The 20,094-nt window shown below is 35.8% G+C and overlaps 1 protein-coding gene across 3 annotated transcripts in view; it reads left to right on the top strand.

Moving 5' to 3' along the window:
• LOC148947007 (histone-lysine N-methyltransferase eggless-like) overlaps nt 1–16,427 on the top strand; it is a 66,798-nt gene extending 50,371 nt beyond the window's left edge. For all 3 annotated transcript variants that reach the window (XM_089096813.1, XM_089096811.1, XM_089096812.1), the window contains exons 12-15: nt 4,920–5,305; nt 7,526–7,690; nt 12,061–12,290; nt 15,708–16,427. In XM_089096813.1, coding sequence (XP_088952939.1) covers nt 4,920–5,305; nt 7,526–7,690; nt 12,061–12,290; nt 15,708–16,284 — 1,358 coding nt within the window. In that variant the 3' untranslated portion in view covers nt 16,285–16,427. The remainder of the gene's footprint in view (nt 1–4,919; nt 5,306–7,525; nt 7,691–12,060; nt 12,291–15,707) is intronic.
• The last annotated feature ends 3,667 nt before the right edge of the window (nt 16,428–20,094 follow it).

Below are 20,094 nucleotides of genomic sequence, written 5' to 3'. Positions count from 1 at the left end.
TAAGGAAGATCAGTGCAAATGTCACACGATGTAATATTTGACGTGTTTGCCAGAGTTACTTTAAACATACCTGCATCCAAGTTAAGTATTTGTATACAAGAAACATGGTTCCATTGTAACTGAACCCCCGTGTGACTGAACCCCAAGCAACTGAACCCCAGTATAACCGAACCCCCGTGTAACTAAACTATCCTGTAAATGTGCTCCTTTATAAGAGAGCCCTCATGCCGCTGAACCCCCGTGCAACCAAACCCCTGGTCACCGCGCCTTTCGTCCTATTGGACCCCCTTTAATTGAGCCTTCTAGCCGCTCAACCACATTAAAAAACACCGCCGTGCAGCTGCCCCCCCGTGTGACTGTAACTGTGTGTAACCATATAACTGTGTGTTGACAGGACACAACTGATGAGCGAAAAGTGATGAAAGAGAGGGGTAATATCGAACTCTCAGCTACCATTCTTGGAAGACATCTGACAGTTTATAAGTGACCATGGAATTCCGTTGTTGTTTTAAAGTCACTTTTCTGTGAATAGGCAGTGTGGCGGCAGGGTGTACCTGGCGACGATAAATCACATCAGTCCAGTTTTTGTCAGAAAAAAATTACTCAGTGATAATTTATTGCTCCCGCTAGCATTATGCGCTTCTAGGTCAGGGCCTAGGGGCCTAGAGGTAAATCCAGGCCTGAGCGTGCACATATTTCCTTTTGGTGAATTGACTTTCCCTTTAAGCACTCTCTGAAAGTTCCAACTTAATACAAAAACCCCTTTTTGAGATATGCCATTTTGAAAATCTGCATGCGCATAGTGTCTTTTGATTTAGTTCAAGTTCCACCTCAAATACCTCATTCTGTCAAATTTTCAACTTGATATGCGTAGTCTTAATAGTGCTAGTTTAATAGTAGCAGAGGTCGTAGTAGGAGCAGTAGAAGTAATAATAGTGTTGAATTAGTAGTAGTAATAGCAGTATTAATAGCAGTAGTAGCAGGTAGATGCCCCAGAAGTTTCATCGTGATACGCTAAACCGTTCCAAAAAAAATTACTAATGCACCTGCATCAGCAACCTGCATGCTATTGCAAGTTACCAAACGTTAAAATTTAAGGTTTTTATAGATGGGATGATCGTAAAAACATTGAAGAAGGCTCTTTTAATTGGAAATTGAAAGTTCAGGTTCAATTTCGAAGAATCGAAGGTAATCACAGGACAATCAGCCTTTCCCTCCTAACTGACATCCCCACCCCCAAATACATCCGATCAAAATAAAAATAAACATTTTGTCCAAAATAGTCTAAAGATCAAATAACCATGCCTTTGGGGTAAACAACCCCACCAGCAGCATCTGGGGAATGGGCTGTAAGTTAATCTAATTGCTCATTGCTAACATATAATGTTTTTGTAGAAAAAATTTTTTATGAACTTTGGGGGGGGGGGGGCTCATTCGATTGGAAATCAAAATTTCCAGTGCACTTTTTCAGAGTTAAAAGTGATCGGAGGGCTTCCACCCAAATACATCCGATCTAAATTTTAGGACGGCCATTTTATTTAAAACAGTTTAAAGGTTAAATAACTATACCATAGTTAAATAACTATACCATAGTTAAATAACTATACCATAGTTAAATAACTATACCATAGTTAAATAACTATACCATAGTTATATAACTGTGGTTCATAACCTTATTGCGCTTTACCCAAAATAAGTACGGTGGTTGAGTTGGATAAGAGTTCAGTAGCACGGGGGTTCGGTTATACGGGGGTTCAGTTACACGGGGGTTTAGTTATTGGGGTTGAGTTGCACGGGGGTTGAGTTGCACGAGGGTTCAGTTACAGGGGGTTCAGTTGCATGAGGGTTCAGTTGCACGAACGTTCAGTTGCAGGGGGGTTCAGTTGCACGGGGGTTCGGTTATACGGGGGTTCAGTTACACGGGGGGTTTAGTTACACGGAGGTTCAGTTACACGCACACCAAGAAACATACAATTTTTTCTCTCCAAATTTTTGTTAAAATTCGTCTGGCTTCTTCCAGCTTGGCACCGTCTGGAATATTAAAATAATTCATTTTTCCTGATTGAATTAGTAATAGTCGCCCACATAATGAGAGAGACCGTGCGAATGACTAAAGACCTTGAAACCGTAAATGAAAACTAGTTGTGCATTTGAAACCTTTTTTAGACGCTTTTATTTAACTTTGTCTGTTTAGGGTGGTGATAAGATCTTGTTTACATCTTTTAATAGATTTTTATCTTTTAAATGATCTTTTAAAGAAAAAATAATCTTTTGAGATTTTACCCTTTTCTTATGGTCCCACTGAGCAGAAGTTTTACGTTTATGTTGATTTTTGATGACATTGTATGAATAAGTTTCATTAAATAATGGATCGATAAATCGATCCATTAAATAAATTAATTTATCTCATTCTTATGCACACATTTTATGAGGGATTTTCAACCTGTTTAGGTCAACTAAAATTAAGTCAACGATTTTGGTCAAATTTAAGTCAACAAAATTTTCAAAAAAGATCAAATACTTGTTTCTAGACTCGGGTGTTTTTAGTTTTGAAGAGAGGTAAGAGGTGTATTGAAAGGAATTATTACAAGCGAGAATCTTTAGCGTCGTGAAAGAATTGTTTATTATGAAGTTTGATGGGAGAAAATTTATTATAAGATTTACCAAAAAATAAAAAGAGTAAAATAAAAAATTAAACAAAAGTCAATAAAATAAAATATCCGTGATAACTGGAAAAATTTTATTGAATTAAAGATTAAGAAAAAAGCGTGAGGTAGAAATGGTAGAAAAAGCTGTCCGCAAATGCTTACACAGTATGTCATAACCGCGCAATGGTTTAATTTTTAGTTTAAAAGCCTACAGTTTTTCTGTTAGCAGAAAGCCAAAGTATTTTATTTCTTAGTTTTTTTTTTAATGAAAGATCTTATATTTTACCTACAGTTTTCCTGTTAGCAGAAAAACTAAAATATCTTACTTTTTAGTTTGTTTAGAAATAAAAGAAACTATATTTTACCCACAGTTTTGCTGTTAGCAGAAAAACAAAAAAAAAATTACTTTTTGGTTTGTTTAGAGATAAAAGGCATTATATCTTACCTACAGTTTTCCTGTTTACCAAAAAAAACAAAATGTTTTAGTCTAGAGATAAAAGGCATTATATTTTACCTAGAGTTTTTTTTTTGTTTGCAGAAAAACCAAAATATTTTAATTTTTGGTTTGTTTAGAGATAAAAGGAAGGAAGCCATATCTTCTCACCCTCCATAAAAAATGATGTAAGTTTATGTTTATTCTAATGCAATAATTGCACACAAAATTGGGAGAGTCTTCCAAGATCAGACTAGAAAAGAATCTTGATTAAACTAAATTTTTGTGTTTGATAACTTTTTTGTCGTTCCAACAATGATATACATCTAGGTCGATTTCAAAATTGAATTGGGCCACCACTAAATATTCTCCGTAATGTGTATTAGCTCGTCACACTGTAAGTTCATTTAATCAGTTTTAGATTATTTCTGTTTCATTTTACTTTATTTATGTCTTGCACTTGGTATACCTTATTCTTTACCTTGGCTTGTCATATTTTTTCAGAATATGTCGTTGTCACTGCTTACTTACCTGGTTTGTCAAAAATATTAACTTGTCTGAGGAAAGGTGGATTTAGAGAGAAATCTTAGGGGATGGGGCAATGTGGCAAGGACGCCAATAATTGACCTAATTGACAAGTTTATTTAAAAAAGAAAAAAAAACAGAATGAGAGTACTAGAATAATCTTGGGTGGGGGGGGGGGGCTTCAACCTCCTGGATCCACCCTTGTGTCTGAAGATAGCATGTTTGCTTATGTAGCCCGTCCACCTCCTTCCCCGAATTTATTTATTTTTTTATTATTTTTTCTTTTAATTTCCAACATTATTCATACAATTTTTCTGATGTGTTTTTTTTTTAGCTTTTCAATTTTTTGGACTTCACCAGAATTAAATGCTGATTTTTCTTTTTCTAAGAAATTGTAGTAAATCCACCCAAAAGTCATAGCTCACAACGCTGTCGTGTAACACAGAATGTTCAGTTTAAAAAAAAGGATCATTTCGTTTCCCTTTGTAACATACGAATAAGGGATAATTTGGCACAAACATAAACCAATGAAATCACATCACCCTTTTTACGACGGGATTAAAGGAAAGTGACCTCTCCTTTTTAATGACAGAAATCTTGATTGATGAATTTTTAATTATATTGATGAAAAGTTTATATTTAGATATAAATTTCGAGTTTTACCAATTAAATAAAGCAAAAATAATGGCGAACTTATATTTAAGCAGAAAGGTAAAACGAAAATACAAGGCTTAACTTATTCTTTATATGGGTAAAAAAAAGGGTCGTTTTCAATATTTACAAAATTTGCAGAGTAGCAAAATAATTGTCTTTTATCAAACCATTTTTATTAAATTTCTAACAAATTGAACATTTAAGTTCAGCAGCAAAGTGGAAGACATATTTTTAATTTATCCGTTACTATGAATTTTAAAAGCAAGCTTTTTTTAATCAATTCAAAATACCTCTTCTGAGCAAAAAGAAAATTAAAACAAAAGAAAAAAAATCATACGATCAATCTAATAGCTCATAGTAGTCCAAATTTTTAGGACAGTTTTTAAAAGAAAATATGTAATGCCAAATTTTGTAATTACGAGATGAAATTTTTGTGAATTTCGAAAAACCATTAATATGGTGGGCACGCTTTTGACAGAGTAGTGGATGTTATATTTGGAACGAACTTCAATTGGTGAATCGAAAGGTTCTATTATTTTGTTTGTACACTTAAGAAGAACGGTAATTTTCCGATGTTACCAGGCGGTGCGTTTTTTTTACCTACCTGTAATAAGAGACTAAAAAATCCTTTGGTCTGATATTATTTACAAATATTTCAGATGATAGAGTTTTCTATCGAGCTCCATGTGGTCGAACACTACGCAGCACGGACGAAGTCTTTAAGTATCTTCGTATCACAAACGCCACTTTACCAATTGATATGTTTACAAGTGACACTTCTGTGAGAGTTAGTGTTGAATTTAAACCGAAGAGAGTCTTATACGAGTCTGAGGACATTACGAACGGTAAAGAACGTATGAAAATCAGCTGTATCAACAGTATCGACTTTACAGGCCCACCTTACGTAGAGTATTCGACAGTTCGACTTCCTACAGCCAGGGTAAAGGATCAGATGCACTTGGACTCGGAGTTTTTATCTTGTTGCTCTTGTGTAGATGATTGCCTTGATAGTGAGAATTGTGAATGCCAGAAATTGACAATTCAGGTAATTATAGCTGGTATGATTCCTAGGTGGTTAGTAGAATATGAACGACAGATGGTGATTTTTTAAACAAGGAGCTATCAGTATTCTGGAAATTCAAGACTACACTTCGCAGTTCTTGCGTGCACACCTCGTATTAGACATTTTAGTATATTATGTCTAATAATGTTGACTTGTTTGTGATTCACAAGAAAACATGAAGGGTCGGGGAAACAATAAGTATCGAAATCGCGTTATCAGATTTAACTTATTCTTCTGCCGCGTTTTCCTTATGACCATCTGACGAACCCACTCTTTGACTCGTTAAGACTTAATTGTTGCATATATAATGCGTTGAAGGTGATTATTCCGTTAGAAAAAGATGTTTCCTACTTTAGTAATTCAGACAGTTAAGCACTTGAATGAGGCCTTGACCCTACTCCCCCATCCAATCCCCAAGGACAAACAGTACAGGCAAAACAATCAACCAAAAAGAAGGGTCCAAGGCGTGCAACATTGTCATTAGTAAATATAATCCATCGTAAACTCAAGTAAAACACATCAAATCGAATGAGTTATTCCCAAGTGATCACCCTCTTACCAGGGCTCTTCAGAGGAATACAAACTAGCCTTTTCGAGTTTTGTTTCTGTAGTTCTAAAAAGGAGTTAATCCTTGTCATTATAATCAAACTTTAACAGATTCATCCAACAGTTTCCACCGATCATGCTTAAAGTCTAGAGTGAGGAGTGAACTGAACCGAATCTTTCAACTAGAATGGCAATTATGACAAATTATGAGAAAACAAACTTTGACAACAAACAATTTTGAAAAATGTGTTTTTTTTTAGCCGTCTTTAAAAATTACAACAAAAAAAAATCCCCCTTTTGGTTTGTAAATCGTCGCCCCCGATCAGCCGAGAATTTCAGTCTATTGACTTATATTGAGAATCTAGCTTATGGTTACGGAAGATCCATGTTAGAAGCAATTGGGTTTATCGTGCCAGCAGTTCAAAAAGTGTGTCAAATTACGCTTAGGTGTGACAGAATTTGTCTTCAGCTCAAGAATAAGACGATGAAATGACAATTTCTGCATTGCTTCTCTAGGAAAATTTAAATGTGTTGTAGGTATTTTGGAAAACCGCACTGCCTTTCCATGACGTACAAATAGCAGTTCATTAGGGACAAATCCTTTTATTTGACAGTGAAACGACAAAAAAATCCCTGGATATTTTGGTCACATACACAATGGACGTCTTCAGTAGATAAACTAAAATACTACTACTAATACTTAAAACTCACCGCAGCACCAAGTCGCCTGAGGCCAACACACCTACGCACGCTCCTCCTCCATCCCAATCTATTCAAAGTCTCCCTCTTTTCACCCCAACCGAGGATGACCTGCTTTCATTCTAGGCCTAGACCGTTGACCGAAAAGGACAATCTTTGGGTATCTGTCATTTTTCATCCGCAGAACATGCCCCAGCCATCTCAACATTTTTCTCACTATAGCGCTAGAAAGCGGGATTGAACTATACTTTTCGCACAGCCTACTGTTTGAAATACGGCCAGTACCCAAAACAATCCGTAGGCAATTTCTCTGGAGAACATCTAGCGAATCTTGCCTACGTTTTTCGGAGCGCCCGTGCTCCGGAACCATATTTGACCGCTGTCATCACTATAGCTTCTAATATTCTTATCTTGGTTTGCCGACTTATCTTCCTATTCTTCCAAACTTTTTTTCAATTGTGAAAAAACACATTGGGTCTTAGCTATTCTACTTTTAAAGTCGTCAGTGCATCCACCGTCTTTACTAATGATTCTACCAAGGTAAATGAAGCTGTCCACTTGACCGACCTTTTCGTTTTCCAGCATCACCTTTTCATCTTCACTTGTTCCTTACCTTAGTGACTTAGTCTTCTTAACATTAATTTTATAACCTATTCTAGCACCCTGAACTCGCAAAACCTCTAATGCGGGGCTCCCACGGCTTCAACAAAGTTGATAAGACTGTTCACATAGCTGATAAAAAAAAAAATTGTATGAGCGTGAAAGCTGCTTTAGAAAAAGAGTTTAATGTGTCTCCAAATTTTAAGGCAAGAAATCAAGAAGCAGAAAATAGGATCAAACGAAACTAACCTTAATAACTGATTAGATCTAAAGTAACAACATCATGATCAATTTGTACGTTTAGCTGGAGCAGTGATGAAATGGTCATAATTAACAGTGTTTTATTTGACTTTTCAGGGTGTTCAAGAAGTGTTTGATGTAAAAATTATAAATTGCGGATATATCAATCGTCGCCTGAAAGAACAGGTCTCAACGGGCATTTATGAATGTAACAGCCAATGTTCCTGCAAAGACACTTGTTTAAACAGAGTCGTACAGTTCCCTCTTCGTGCCCGTCTTCAGGTAGGGTTGATTGTCATACTTTAATCCCAGTCGGATAAGTAAGGTATTTACGTGAAAAGTCTTTTATTTCTTACAGAGCGACCAGACTATATAGTTTATTTATATTCTATTCGATAACAGATACATCTATCCACCTGAGGTGGAGAGATTCCTTGTCATTATAATCCTTAATTGGAAAAGATATTTTTTTCTCTTTACATAAAAATTTAAGTAGAAAAAAATATCTTTAACCTACATAAAATTTCAAAACTAGCCGCTGGAATCCTCCGATGAAAATGCTGAAATGCTGAAGCATATATTACGCACATCAGACGCAAGTCCGATAGAAATAGCAAATAAAGGACATAAAGGACTGGAATTTTGCTTTCAAAAATTTCAACTAAACCTATGCTAAGGTTTGATTGTAAGCCAAGTTGTTGCAGCTGGTCCTTTGGGGTTTGAGCAGGAACCAAACCTTTTCCTCGATTTTGTTTCGGTCAAGCTTTTTTTTTCAGGGTAGCGTAGGCTACCGTAACCTCTATGTTCTGGTAAGCGGAGATAAATGCTGGATGACTCAAAATAGACTGACAGTAAGGGTAACAGGAGATTATGATGTCATTGGTGCAATTAACATCTTTGGAGTGTTTATTCATTTTTGTACAGGCCTTTTTATGATCGTTTGTCTTTCTTTTCTAAAATAAAAGTCAGAAATGTTAAGGAACTTTATGTTAAGCTCCTGCAAGCATATATTACGCACATCAGACGCAAGTCCGAATGCTTTCGCTCAAGCTTTTACAGCTTGATGATCCCTTACAATTATTAACATAATACTAAATCTCTAAGTACATAGTGCATACTGCAGGAAAGTAAAAGAAATTCAAAGAAAATTTAACTTATCTTTCAATATGATCCGCAGCAATGTTATTCTCGTACGTAGAGAAAGACTTGGATTTGAATAATGGTAAATTAATTGGCGTGTTAAAACAAAGTAAAAACATATGGTACAAGTCTAGATTTGGGGCTGTTGAGAAGGAAACGTGTTAAGAAAATAATTCTTACTTTATTATTTTCAGAATAATTTTAAAAAACTTATACGCATCATTTTTTTATATGTATCTATGTTAGGTTTTAGGAGTCGGATAGGAATTTTCAGACCGAACCTCTTGAGGCAGAGTGTATTTATGCACCCATTGATTAGACCATATTGCTTTTAATAGTTCAAGTTTGTTTGATGTGGACAGGTCTAGCCACGACACATACTTAACGGGTGCTAATGGGTGGTTTGGTGTTGACAAGCTTTATCTAGGATTTGATAGACATGCATGTCGGAGCAAAATTTTGAACTAGAGTAACAACCAGTGCCATTTTAATTGTCGGTTTTTTTTTATCATTCTGAGGGCATGTCAGTGAGGTTTAAGCTGCCCAACGTAGTGCGGGCTGGTAATAAATAAAGAAATGCTGAATGATTCGAAAGCTATTGGAAATTCATTTAATGTGTTATTAGAAATGTATTTAATGTTTAATTTTATCGTTAGCAACAAAAATTGAATTCATTATTGAAGGCTAATTAATTAAAATCATATTTTCCTAAATGATCCCGATACGACAGAGGTGTGACAAATATTGCGCAAAAAGTTAGGGCAGTCTTAATAAGAGCGTGGGTAGTCATAGCGGTTCAGTTAATTTTAATAGGAGTAGAATTGGCCGTGGGAGCAGTCATGGGGATCTAGTGTAGGACTAGTGGTAGTTGTGGTAGTAGCAATAGTAGATCGTAATAGTTGAAGTGATAGTTGTGTAATAGTAGATGTTGGTAGTTTTGGTAAGAGTAAATATGAGAGGGGTAGCTGTGGTAGAAATAGTAGTAGTTGCAGTGTGAGTGCTTCTAGCAACAGCAATAGCTGCGGATGGAATAATCGTGGCAGAGGTAATTTCAACACTAATGGTAGTGATAGTAGCACTGACAGTAGAAGTCGTCGTAAAAGTTGCCCTGTTGGGAGGTATAATAAGGCTGGGTACTTTCTGTAAAGCTAAATCTCGGCAATTTTGTTCTATAACTTTAGATCCAGGGTGGCCAGTTTTTTACATGCTCTACATAGAATATTGCAGACCACTCGCTTTCTACAAATTTCTTTGCTTCTTTTTTTTGCAATATAATAGATAACTGAAATTTAAAAGCTCTGTTTTAGAATTGGACATCACTATGGCTAAGGCTAAACCTGCACTGACTGACTTACGATTTAAAACCGGAATACACTGATCATCAAAGCTATCTTTGTGCTTCATTTGTCGTTATTTGGTTGTATCTTGATCCGTAGACACAACGTCTAAATAATACACATTTGACTATATAGTCAAAACCTAAGATGTATTTAAATGCATTTTCTATAAAACTAATCCTGCTTTATTGAGAGTCTATTATCAGTTCTTTTGTTATTTCGACTCTTGTGTTTGCGATGGTTGGTCTTAAATTACCACATCTGAAAGAAGATACATACAGGCGCAAGGTTGCCTTGCGCTACTTATAATCCTTCAATTCACCAAGTTTGGTGCTTGCGCCCATGGTTTATAGTTGCGCCCATATATTTAATGTATTAACTCTGTTTAGTTTTACTGATTCATATTTAATAATCCAGGACAACTCCATAACTGATCCCTGAATAATCATGATTCGAAGGAAGTGCAAATTTTTTTTGTGTACAGAGCTGGGTAGGGAAGGTGTAGGGCCCCAGACCACGCTTTGGGCCCTTTAATTATACCCATTAATGGTCTACGTAATCATTTGACTTCAACAAATATCTCTTACTAAAATTTTAACATCTCTATTGAAAAATTAAATTATGAATCTCTTTCTTGAAATGACCTTATCGTAGGATTTGAAGTGCCTGTTCTTAGATTTGCTGGTACCAGGGGCGTAGCTCCAGGATTTTTATTGAGGGGGCAAAAAGTTCTATATCCAGAGAGTCAAGGGGCATGGGCTATATAATAGCTTTTTTCCAATTATTGGGGGGGGAGGGCAACTGCCCCCCTTGCCACCCCCAAACGACGCCACTGGCTGGTACCATTTCGTCGCTCAGGAGAAATTTGTAGGGCTTTTCTGCTATTTTGATAATAAGGTTACATTCAAATTTTGATCCGGTGCCAAGTTGTACTTGAAGCCATAAAAGGTGAGTAGGTGCCATCTGATCCATTTTGTCAAACAAATCGTATGATGTCACTTTTGTCGCATTTGTACCTGTCCCTTTTGTCCGTGCGTGTCCTCTTTGTACCTGTCCACTAGTAGATATTGGGCACATCTGTTTTAGTATTTGTTTTAGTCCAGTAGCTTATTTGACTCCCGAAGTTCAAATAGTACAGCTACCTTTCCTATAAATATGACAAATTTAAGCTGATTTTTATCAAAATAATATACATTGACAGAGTATTTGTATTTAATTTTTCGACAAGAAGTTACAACACTCTGGCCCTAAAAAACAACCTCCATATCAAGGAATGTGATATATTTGAAGTTATCCTGGTTATTGATGAGTTTATACTAGCATTATGTAATTAGAATGCAAGTGTGTAAATCCTTGACTTTTCGAAGCTAGTATATAGACAAGAAATAGATGTCTTGACTGAAAAAATTCTTTCACAGTAATAGCCCTGGCCAAAATCCATAACGATTTCAGGCTTGATTTAAAACGGCCTAACTCGTGGTCAGGTGTGTACTTAAAATTTGTGTAAGGGGGAAAAATCACTAATTGCTTACTTACTGAAGCCCCCTCTATACTCGGGGCTATTCGTTTTGACAGGGCATGAACAAGGGCTATATATGAAGATCTGACTTGTTCTGGAGGGTTTTGTGATATGCTTGCCGTCAAAGTTATCAATTCACTGCTTCCATGGTTTTCCCCGCAGTCGATGTCCGTCAATCGCTCCTACCCTCGTTTTACTCAAATAGTCGTATAAACAAGGGTAAAAACCAAATTCTTTTTTAATTGTTATATTTCGCTACTTTTTTGTCCTGGTTGATCGCCTTGTTGTGAAAACTACTTCAAGTGCTACATGTACAAAAATCAAGCTGAAAACAAGAGTTAAAATATTCATATTTTGGTACTTCAATTTATTGTTTTTTTAGCTTTGGTGTTTCAATTCTTCGAGATTTTGACAACAGGAACGTTCGTGCGATTTTTTACGCGAAGGGGGGGCAGGGCAATAATACAATTTTTCCCATAGTTTCAATAAATAGTGCCTAGAAAATTGTGAAAATTAAGGAATCAGGAGGGCGGGCCTGGAACCCCTTCTTCTCTATGTACATGCTTAATTGATAACCCTGATCTTTTGCATTTTTTCTCTTATTTATTGCGTTCTTATTATAATTCCCTTATAAGCTTTTTTTCTCCTTTTTTTAGTTATTTAAAACTAGCAAGCGAGGATGGGGAATTCGCACCTTGGATGATCTTCCCCCTGGGGCATTTATTTCTATTTATGTTGGCCAACTGCTCGCTGATGAAGAAGCCAACGTGGCGGGAAAAATGGCGGGTGACGAATATTTTGCAGATTTAGATTTCATTGAAGTTGCACAAACAGCAAAAGATGGATATGAGTCAAATGTTCTCAGCGATGATGAAGAAAAGGACCAGTAATTAAAAATGTTTTTTTTTTTTTAAAATTTTGCTTACACCCCCCCCCCCCCCCTAGCTCCCTTCTTCTGCCAAAAAGAAAGTAAAATACATAGAAATGTAAACAGCCCAATATTTTGCTTGTTCTAAACTTGTGTTGTATGAGCGGTTCATCGGCCAAATGGATTGCCCAATGGATAAGCCAAATGATCAGCCAATTTGGCTATCGGCCAATTGGATAAAATAACCAGCGAAAAAAATTGAACAGGAGACCCATTGTTAGTTGTTATTTTAATATTGCATCCATCTGATTGCAAAAGAACTATTTGAGGGTTTATTTCTGTTTTGAGTATGGTGGATGTGTTGAAGTACAGTGCAGCATGTTAATCAAACTGTGGGAAGAAAAATCGATAGCCAAGATTTGTTGTGTTATTTTTGAACTCTAATCCCTGGGTTTTGTGAGTATGCTAATACTCTTCAGTTTTAAAACTGACTGGACTGATTCGGCATCAGTGATTCGGCATCTTAAATATAAATATGTAAATTAGTTAGATCTAATTAAATACTCATAGTTTTTGCCTGAGGTGTAAAATAGTTTTCGGCTAAAATCCAGTTTTTTTTTCTTAATACCTTTGAACGTTTTAAATAAAATTATTTCCATCAAAGTTTTTAGTCAAATTAATCTTTTTGATCATTATTTTCGGTCGAAAAAATTCTGCCAAGATTTGTGTCCGTTTATCTCGGACACTCAAGAGTAACCAATTGGGAAAAAAAGAAGGGCATCTTTGGATTCGATGTTTGAGGACGTTGGTGCCCTGTATTGTGTGCGGTAGATGTAGAATTTCATTTTTTTAGATTACAGGAGCGTGGTCTTATCAATCAACAGATTTTGGATGATAGCTCTTGTCAAATCATGATTATATTATTTTATTTTTTTCTGAAAATTATTATTTGTGCTAAATAATCTTGGAAAATGAGGTTGATACAAAAATAAAGTTACATTTACGTTTTTTTCTGATCATTTATATTAATGGTTCAAATGAATTGCCAATAAAATTAAATAGGTTATATTCAATCCACCGTACCGTTTTCATGCTATCAAAATGAATCAACATTCTTTCTGGCATCTATTTGTTATGTGATTCGGATAGGGAGACTTCCCTATACATGAGAATATTTGAGTGATACATTACAATATTTCCAGTATAACAGGGAAAAAATTATACCCCCCCCCCCCCCGTCAGAGCTATGCTTGCTCATATCCTTCATATTCGACCTGTTTAACGTCTTCACTTTAACAGATTTAACCCTGTTTAGATTCATATTTGGTACAACTTAGAACTTTTTAATATATTATACCAACTGTAATCATCAGGGGGTTTTCTAGTGTCTAACACTCTTAAGCCTATGAAAGACAGTGAAAAAAATAAAAGTTAACCAAAAGCATGGAATTGAAATTACTAAAATAGACAGATTTTCTTCGTCGGAAATATTTGAACTCTACAGGTTGTTCGGAAGGTTTCATGACTTCTACTTTTTTCTCAGAACCATCATAATCTTACAGTTTTCCTAAAAATTAAAATCCTTGTAATTTACCAGGAATTCTGGGAAAGTGTACGGTTTACTAGTTGCATTAAATTTCAAATTAAACGCCGTATCCTAGCTAGCGTGTATAACACATCTGTTTTACCACATTTGCTCGCCCGTTGACCAGTATGCATACAACTTTAGCATAAAGAGTAAGATTTTGAAGAGGGGTAGCCCCCCTCATATACAGAATAATTTATCTTTGTTCTAAGTTTTAATGTTACTCCTTACTTTCAGTTAAAAAAAGTAGTTTTTTTTAGGGAGGGAAGGAGATGCCTCAAAGGGTGTATTTTAATGCCAAAACATCCCAAATCTCATTGAGCCTTCAGATAAATACAAAATTAGTTCTAAGGGAGAGACAAGGGGAGGCTGAAGGTAGAAATTGATGTATATCCCCCAGGGCCGTATCCAGGACTTTTGTCTTGTTTACAGTTTCTCCTTACTGCTACGGATATTACGGAAATACGGGATTATTTTTATAAGTATGCGAAATATTTGGTAGGGCTGCCTCTTTAGACTAACAACATCTCCCTATCCTTGCGGTACGGAGTTGCTAGTCTAGTGTCCGTGGTGCAAAAAAGAAATGGGAGATATCTGGGGCACTTTATTGGTGAAAACACCTCTAAATTGTCCTTCGTTGATCATGCGTTTGTTCTTATATAAGACTGCCCTTATTTGTGTTTTTTTTTCTGTTAGTTTTTCTTTGTTTTGGTTTTGTTTGTATTTGTTAGAAGTTATTCGTTTGTTTTTCCTCTTTTTTATTACTCTGTCATTCTTGTACTTTTACATTTATGATGGCAATAAATTTATACATACACACATTAATGGCTTTAATAGAATCTGTTCTTGACTAAATGACTTAGTTTTACCCCTGGTTCAAGATATGTGGTTAACTGGCAGAAACAAGGTCAGATTTAGTGCTTCCATACCTACCGCTTTATCGTCAGGTCCAAGCAAACTATGTTCAGAACCACCCAGAAAATGTCATGTTCTTTTTATTTTGGATTCGGGAAAAGTAGTTCAGGCTCTTATAGCTTAAATTACAGAACTTATACCTTTTTAATTTTTTACTAGTTTTGATGAAAGTGAAAAGTAGCAGTGGAACTAAAAGGAAGAGAAAGTATCCTGTGTATGAGGTTAGCCACTACCCCCTAACCCGCTCCTCTTTATACTCAGTTTTACTATCGCTTAACTAAAAGCTTTTTTGAGTGCAACCAATAAAACCATTTGATAATTGGATGTAACTTTGTTTTACTTTTTGATTGCTTTTAGACTTCAATACATTTGACTGATCAATTTATCGAAATTCACTTTGCTACTTTCTTTTTTCCTATTAAATACAGGACGTGCTCCATTTGCGCTGATCAGGTACCATTTTATTATTGACTTAGTTTTACTTTCTCGTATGCAGCAATGGTGCATTTGTACGCTACATCAGCAAGTCAGAGGTAGAATTAAAAAAATTTAAATAAAACCTTTCTGATCCGATTTATTAAAATTCTTTGTGCAGAAGTCAGATGAAAAAATGACAAAATTTACAACTGCCAAATTTTATAAATATTTAACTTGTGTTGTATTTGATTCATATTAAGTTGAAATTTCTACGTTTTTGGTATCCAGTTTTTACAAACAATTAACATAATTAATACACGCAGAAACAGGTTGGGAGGGGGGGGGGAGTCACTATGATATCCAAGATATAGGCAGCATGTTTCAAAATGCAATAATCCTATGAAATAGAATGAAAATTTTCTTCTCTTTTTAATCCATAGATTTGATTTTAAAGATTTTCCCTATCATTCATATAGTTTTAGTCGTTTCCAGAATAACTACTTTCTTTTGTGTTTTAGTGATGTCTATTCTGATAATGGAAAAAAGAAAAAACGGGCTAAGGGCATCTTTGGTTCAAAACGAAAGAGGAAAGTCGAACAGAAGACTGAGCAAATAAAGAAGAAGAAGAAACCAGCCACGAAGAAAAAAGTCGTAATGCAAGTACCGTCGATTAGAAAAATATTAAGAAAAAGAAAACCTCCTATGCGTGAAAAACCTCCTTCAAATTTAAAATCTGCTGCAAGGAAAAAACCTTCGACGTTGAAACAAGCAGAAGCAGCTGTTGCACCTGTGGAAGAGCGGAAGAAAGCAAGAAAATATTTTGGAGACGACGAACTGCCATACACAATTGATGCGAAATCTGTGGGAAACATCGGAAGATATCTGAACCACTCCTGTGATCCCAACGTCTTTGTCCAGAATGTATTCGTCGACACTCACGACCTAAGGTTCCCGTGGGTTGCTTTTTTCGCTAATTGTTACATTCCCGCTGGCTCAGAACTGACGTGGGATTATCAATATGAAATTGGTAATGTACCCAACAAGCATTTGACTTGTCATTGTGGCGCAGATAATTGCCGAGGACGTTTGTTGTGATTGCTCAAAGTGTTTAAAAATTTCTTCTGTCGTTTTGGTAATGTCAGCTGAGTCATTTTTGTTCTAATTCTTTTGGACATTACAAACTGTAATTACTTTCCCGTGTAAGCGCCCTCTGCTAATACACAAATGTTGTATCTTGATTATTTGCTGTCCTTCATTTCGAAAGTGTCGAGGAGGCAACCGATCTCGTTTCATAAAATAATCATATATTTTTTTTTCTTTGGGGGGGGGGGGGGTTGATAAAAACGTTTTAGAAATTCTGCTTCAAAAAATTTACAGTTGGAGTTTTTTTTATTTTTTTTGACACCGATAAAGAGCAGCCTTTAGTATATCACTTTTAAACTTGGGTTCCTCGGTACTCATAAAATTGATTTCTTGAATTTTTTAATTCCCTGACTAATATGACCCGGAACACGTAAGTTATCACCCCTTCTCCAAAAGGTGTAGTCGTTTGTGGTGGTCCATAAGTATGATCATGGACCATCATTGCTACAGCTCGTTACAAGTTTTAAAAACTATAGTTCTGGTTCATTTTCCTCGCTTATCTATTCTACTTTACTTGTTTTTATCCTCAGGTCACGTCTGTTCCGTTTCGTTTTGACATGGACCCAACCCGTACCCGTTCCATATTTTTCGAAAATGGATGCAAGGGTTTGATAAAGCTGTTTGTTTGAAGTGGAAAATTAAACGTTGTTGCATTCTAAGATTAACCTCCATTCGTCATCATTTTGTCGCACTAAAAGTCAAACTTGATTTGACGTGCCTACAATATTGACCATTAATTTGAAATAGATTGAGAGTGCAAGGATATTAATTTATTTGTGTTCTGATAGGACGTTTTAATTTCTGGATACGCTAAATTTTTTGCACTGACTTGGTCAGAACTCTTTCTAAATTACCAAATAAATTACTGCCTTGGCCAAAACGAGCCAAGTTCTTTTTAGTGTCTGCCAACAAATTTTTTAAGGTCTGAGTATGTGTATTTTTATGTTATCTCCCTTTATGGATGCTGGCTCATAAAACATTGTTTAAACATAATTTCTTAGAGCTTTCTCACATTGTCAAAAAAAATCAGAATGAATTAAATGATTGTTGAAAATATGTTCCTTGTTTTGCGGTTCTCCGTAGCTCTTTTTTTTTTTAATTAACACTTCCTTATGTCCCTTAGCAGATAATTTTCGATAAAACGATAGTTTGGCAATACTTGAGCTGCAAGCCTAAGCCCTCTTAAGGAGATGTTAAGAAAAAAAAATCCAGATTTGATGCTTTGACGTCATTTGTTGCGAAATTTTCCTCGGCCAAGGCAAATAATGGCAAAACGTTGCATGACAGTTTAGTAAAAAAGCTTTTTTTTATCGCTATCTATTCGAAGATTTGCTTCTTCATGGGGATTATATCTATATTTATGAACTTAGATCGACATTTTAACTTCTAAATTTGTCTTAAAAAAGGGCCTTTTCACTGACAAGCCAGATTCTTGAGCCAAGCTTTAGCATTAACAGTGGAACAAAGAAAAGTTTTATGTTTTTACATTAAGTTAATTTTGCTATTTCATTCATCCCCCCCCCCGCCACCACCATCTCCGGTAAAATCACCATTTGCCTTCAACCCGTCTATCCTGTTAAATTTTGCCTGTGGTCATGATTATTTATGTCAGTTATATTTTCAGTTACTTGATTTATTGTGCATGCTGCTTGTACCTGTAGCTTGTAAAATAGATGACAGTGCTCCTGTGATAATTAAAAGAACGGCATACACCATTTTTGTAACTTTTCAGGATAGCCAAAAAACGGGAAAAAGTTTGTTGGCTATGGTCGCCCTGAAGGATGAGGCTGATGGAGATAAAGGGAACATAATCCAAGCTAACTTTTTATGTTCTTTTCAGTGGTATTAGTTAAATGCAATTGTTTCGAGCCAGTTCAAAATTATTTCATTTTATGCCACATGTCTCCTTTTTCCTTGACAAAAAGTGGAGACAAATGCCAGGTCCCCATGTTATAGCTCCTGTCATTCTGAATTGCAACAAGACCCGATAAAAAAAGAGACATACGCCACTTAGTTGCGTTCGTTTCTTTTTATCTTGGTAACTGTACGAGATGAAACAATTGTGACTGCACCATTCGATTACCCACGACATACATTGCTCATTTTCGACCAAATGGCATGTGTCGCCCTTTTAATTATCACAGCCAAGTGCTTCTGGACTCGTAGGAAAACATTCCTTTTTTGGAGCTGTAGATTTTTTTTATGGTTCTAAGAAACAATTTTGGCGATGGACCCGGGGAGTCGTCACTTATCTTAGGTACATTCAGACCCTAGTCAAACTTTAATTGAAACTACTACCTCCTAGAACATAGCTTTCCAGCTGAAAGTAGAAACATGGCTCGATGGAAAGAAAGCTTGGCTGCCTAACTTCAGATAGTCCTCTCCCACATAGACTATAAGGGTCCAGTTCAACTCATATACTCTAGGCTCTGGCTCAATTACTAGCGGAAATCACCCTTTTTGGTCCCATGCAAGAATTATATGGAACTTTCCAGGACACAATGCCATTCTCCGGGCTGAGGTCCACGTTTCCTGTAAAAACCGCGGAGGTTAGATTTTACCTCTTTCTAACAATAAGCTGAAATCGGCAGAGTAGATAAAAAAAAGATAGAAAACCAAAGTGTTGCTCCTGCAACGCAATAATTGTCTGAATAAGTAATAACACAATTCAGTCCAATAGTCTAAAAAAAGAAAAGAAATGAATAAAACAATAAAAAAAACGCGATCAAAGAAAGAGACTACATACACATACTGAAATGTCCTTCTAGATTAGAGAACTGTTTTCAGTAAAATAGCATAAATAAAGAAAAACGAGCAAAAATGGGGTTTTTATAGGCCAAATGAACATACTGAAAAAACAAAGCGAATATTTCGAGAGGACAAACGCCTCTCTTCTTCAGCGCGAAACGAAACGATGTATCAATAAAAGCCAAAAAATTAAAAGAATTAAAACCAACTACCTTGCAACCATAAAAGCGAGTTATTCGCCAATATCCGCGATTTGCACAAGATCCAAAAAAATATGAACTGCCATCGACGAGTTGTTCGCTAGTATCCGTCGATGGCAGTTATATGAATGTTTATACTTTTCTTTCAATTATATCTGCGATGTAAGTATTAAACTAAAGTATTAAACTAAAAAAAGCGTTACCACCCGGAAGCAAATTGTGGTCTTAAATCGTAAAACGATCATACACCATCCCGAAGATAAGGGTTCTTCGTGTTAATTCAACTTGCGCTTTTAACGAAAACAATACACATTTCCAAGGGCTTACTTTTTTGTTTTAGAAATGAACGCTTCGGAAATAAACGTGTCAATCACCTGTATTTGTTTCAATATATCTACTGTTCTCAGTAATGTCGTAATCTTTCAAAGTTCAGATGTTTCGAAAAGCAATCGGTGAATAAAGCACCAGTGGGCTTTACTTGTTGCATTCTAATAATAGAGAATTTGAAAAATAAATAATAATAAAGGTACACAATCCCTCCCCCCCCCCCTCCCCGATAGATTGATTTCAAGAATCGCCTTTAAAATTTTTGAATAAAACATTTACTTATTGAGGATTTAAGACTCTTCCTCACAGGCTGACAACAGTCGCTCGTTACCTAAAACTTATTACCATGAAAAGTTCTACCAATCATACAGAGAAAAGTGAATCGAATGCATTTTATAGCTATCAGCGTTGCAAATTTTTCATTACCACATCTTGAAAGTCGCAAGAAAACTAAAAAGAAAAACAACTTCATGTCGAGCAAAACCAA

The sequence above is a fragment of the Artemia sp. Qi Xiang Cuo genome, chromosome 11, assembly GCF_049724085.1.
Source record: "Artemia sp. Qi Xiang Cuo chromosome 11, ASM4972408v1, whole genome shotgun sequence".
Classification (NCBI taxonomy): Eukaryota; Metazoa; Arthropoda; class Branchiopoda; order Anostraca; family Artemiidae; genus Artemia; species Artemia sp. Qi Xiang Cuo.
This window is presented reverse-complemented; position numbering and strand designations above follow the sequence as displayed.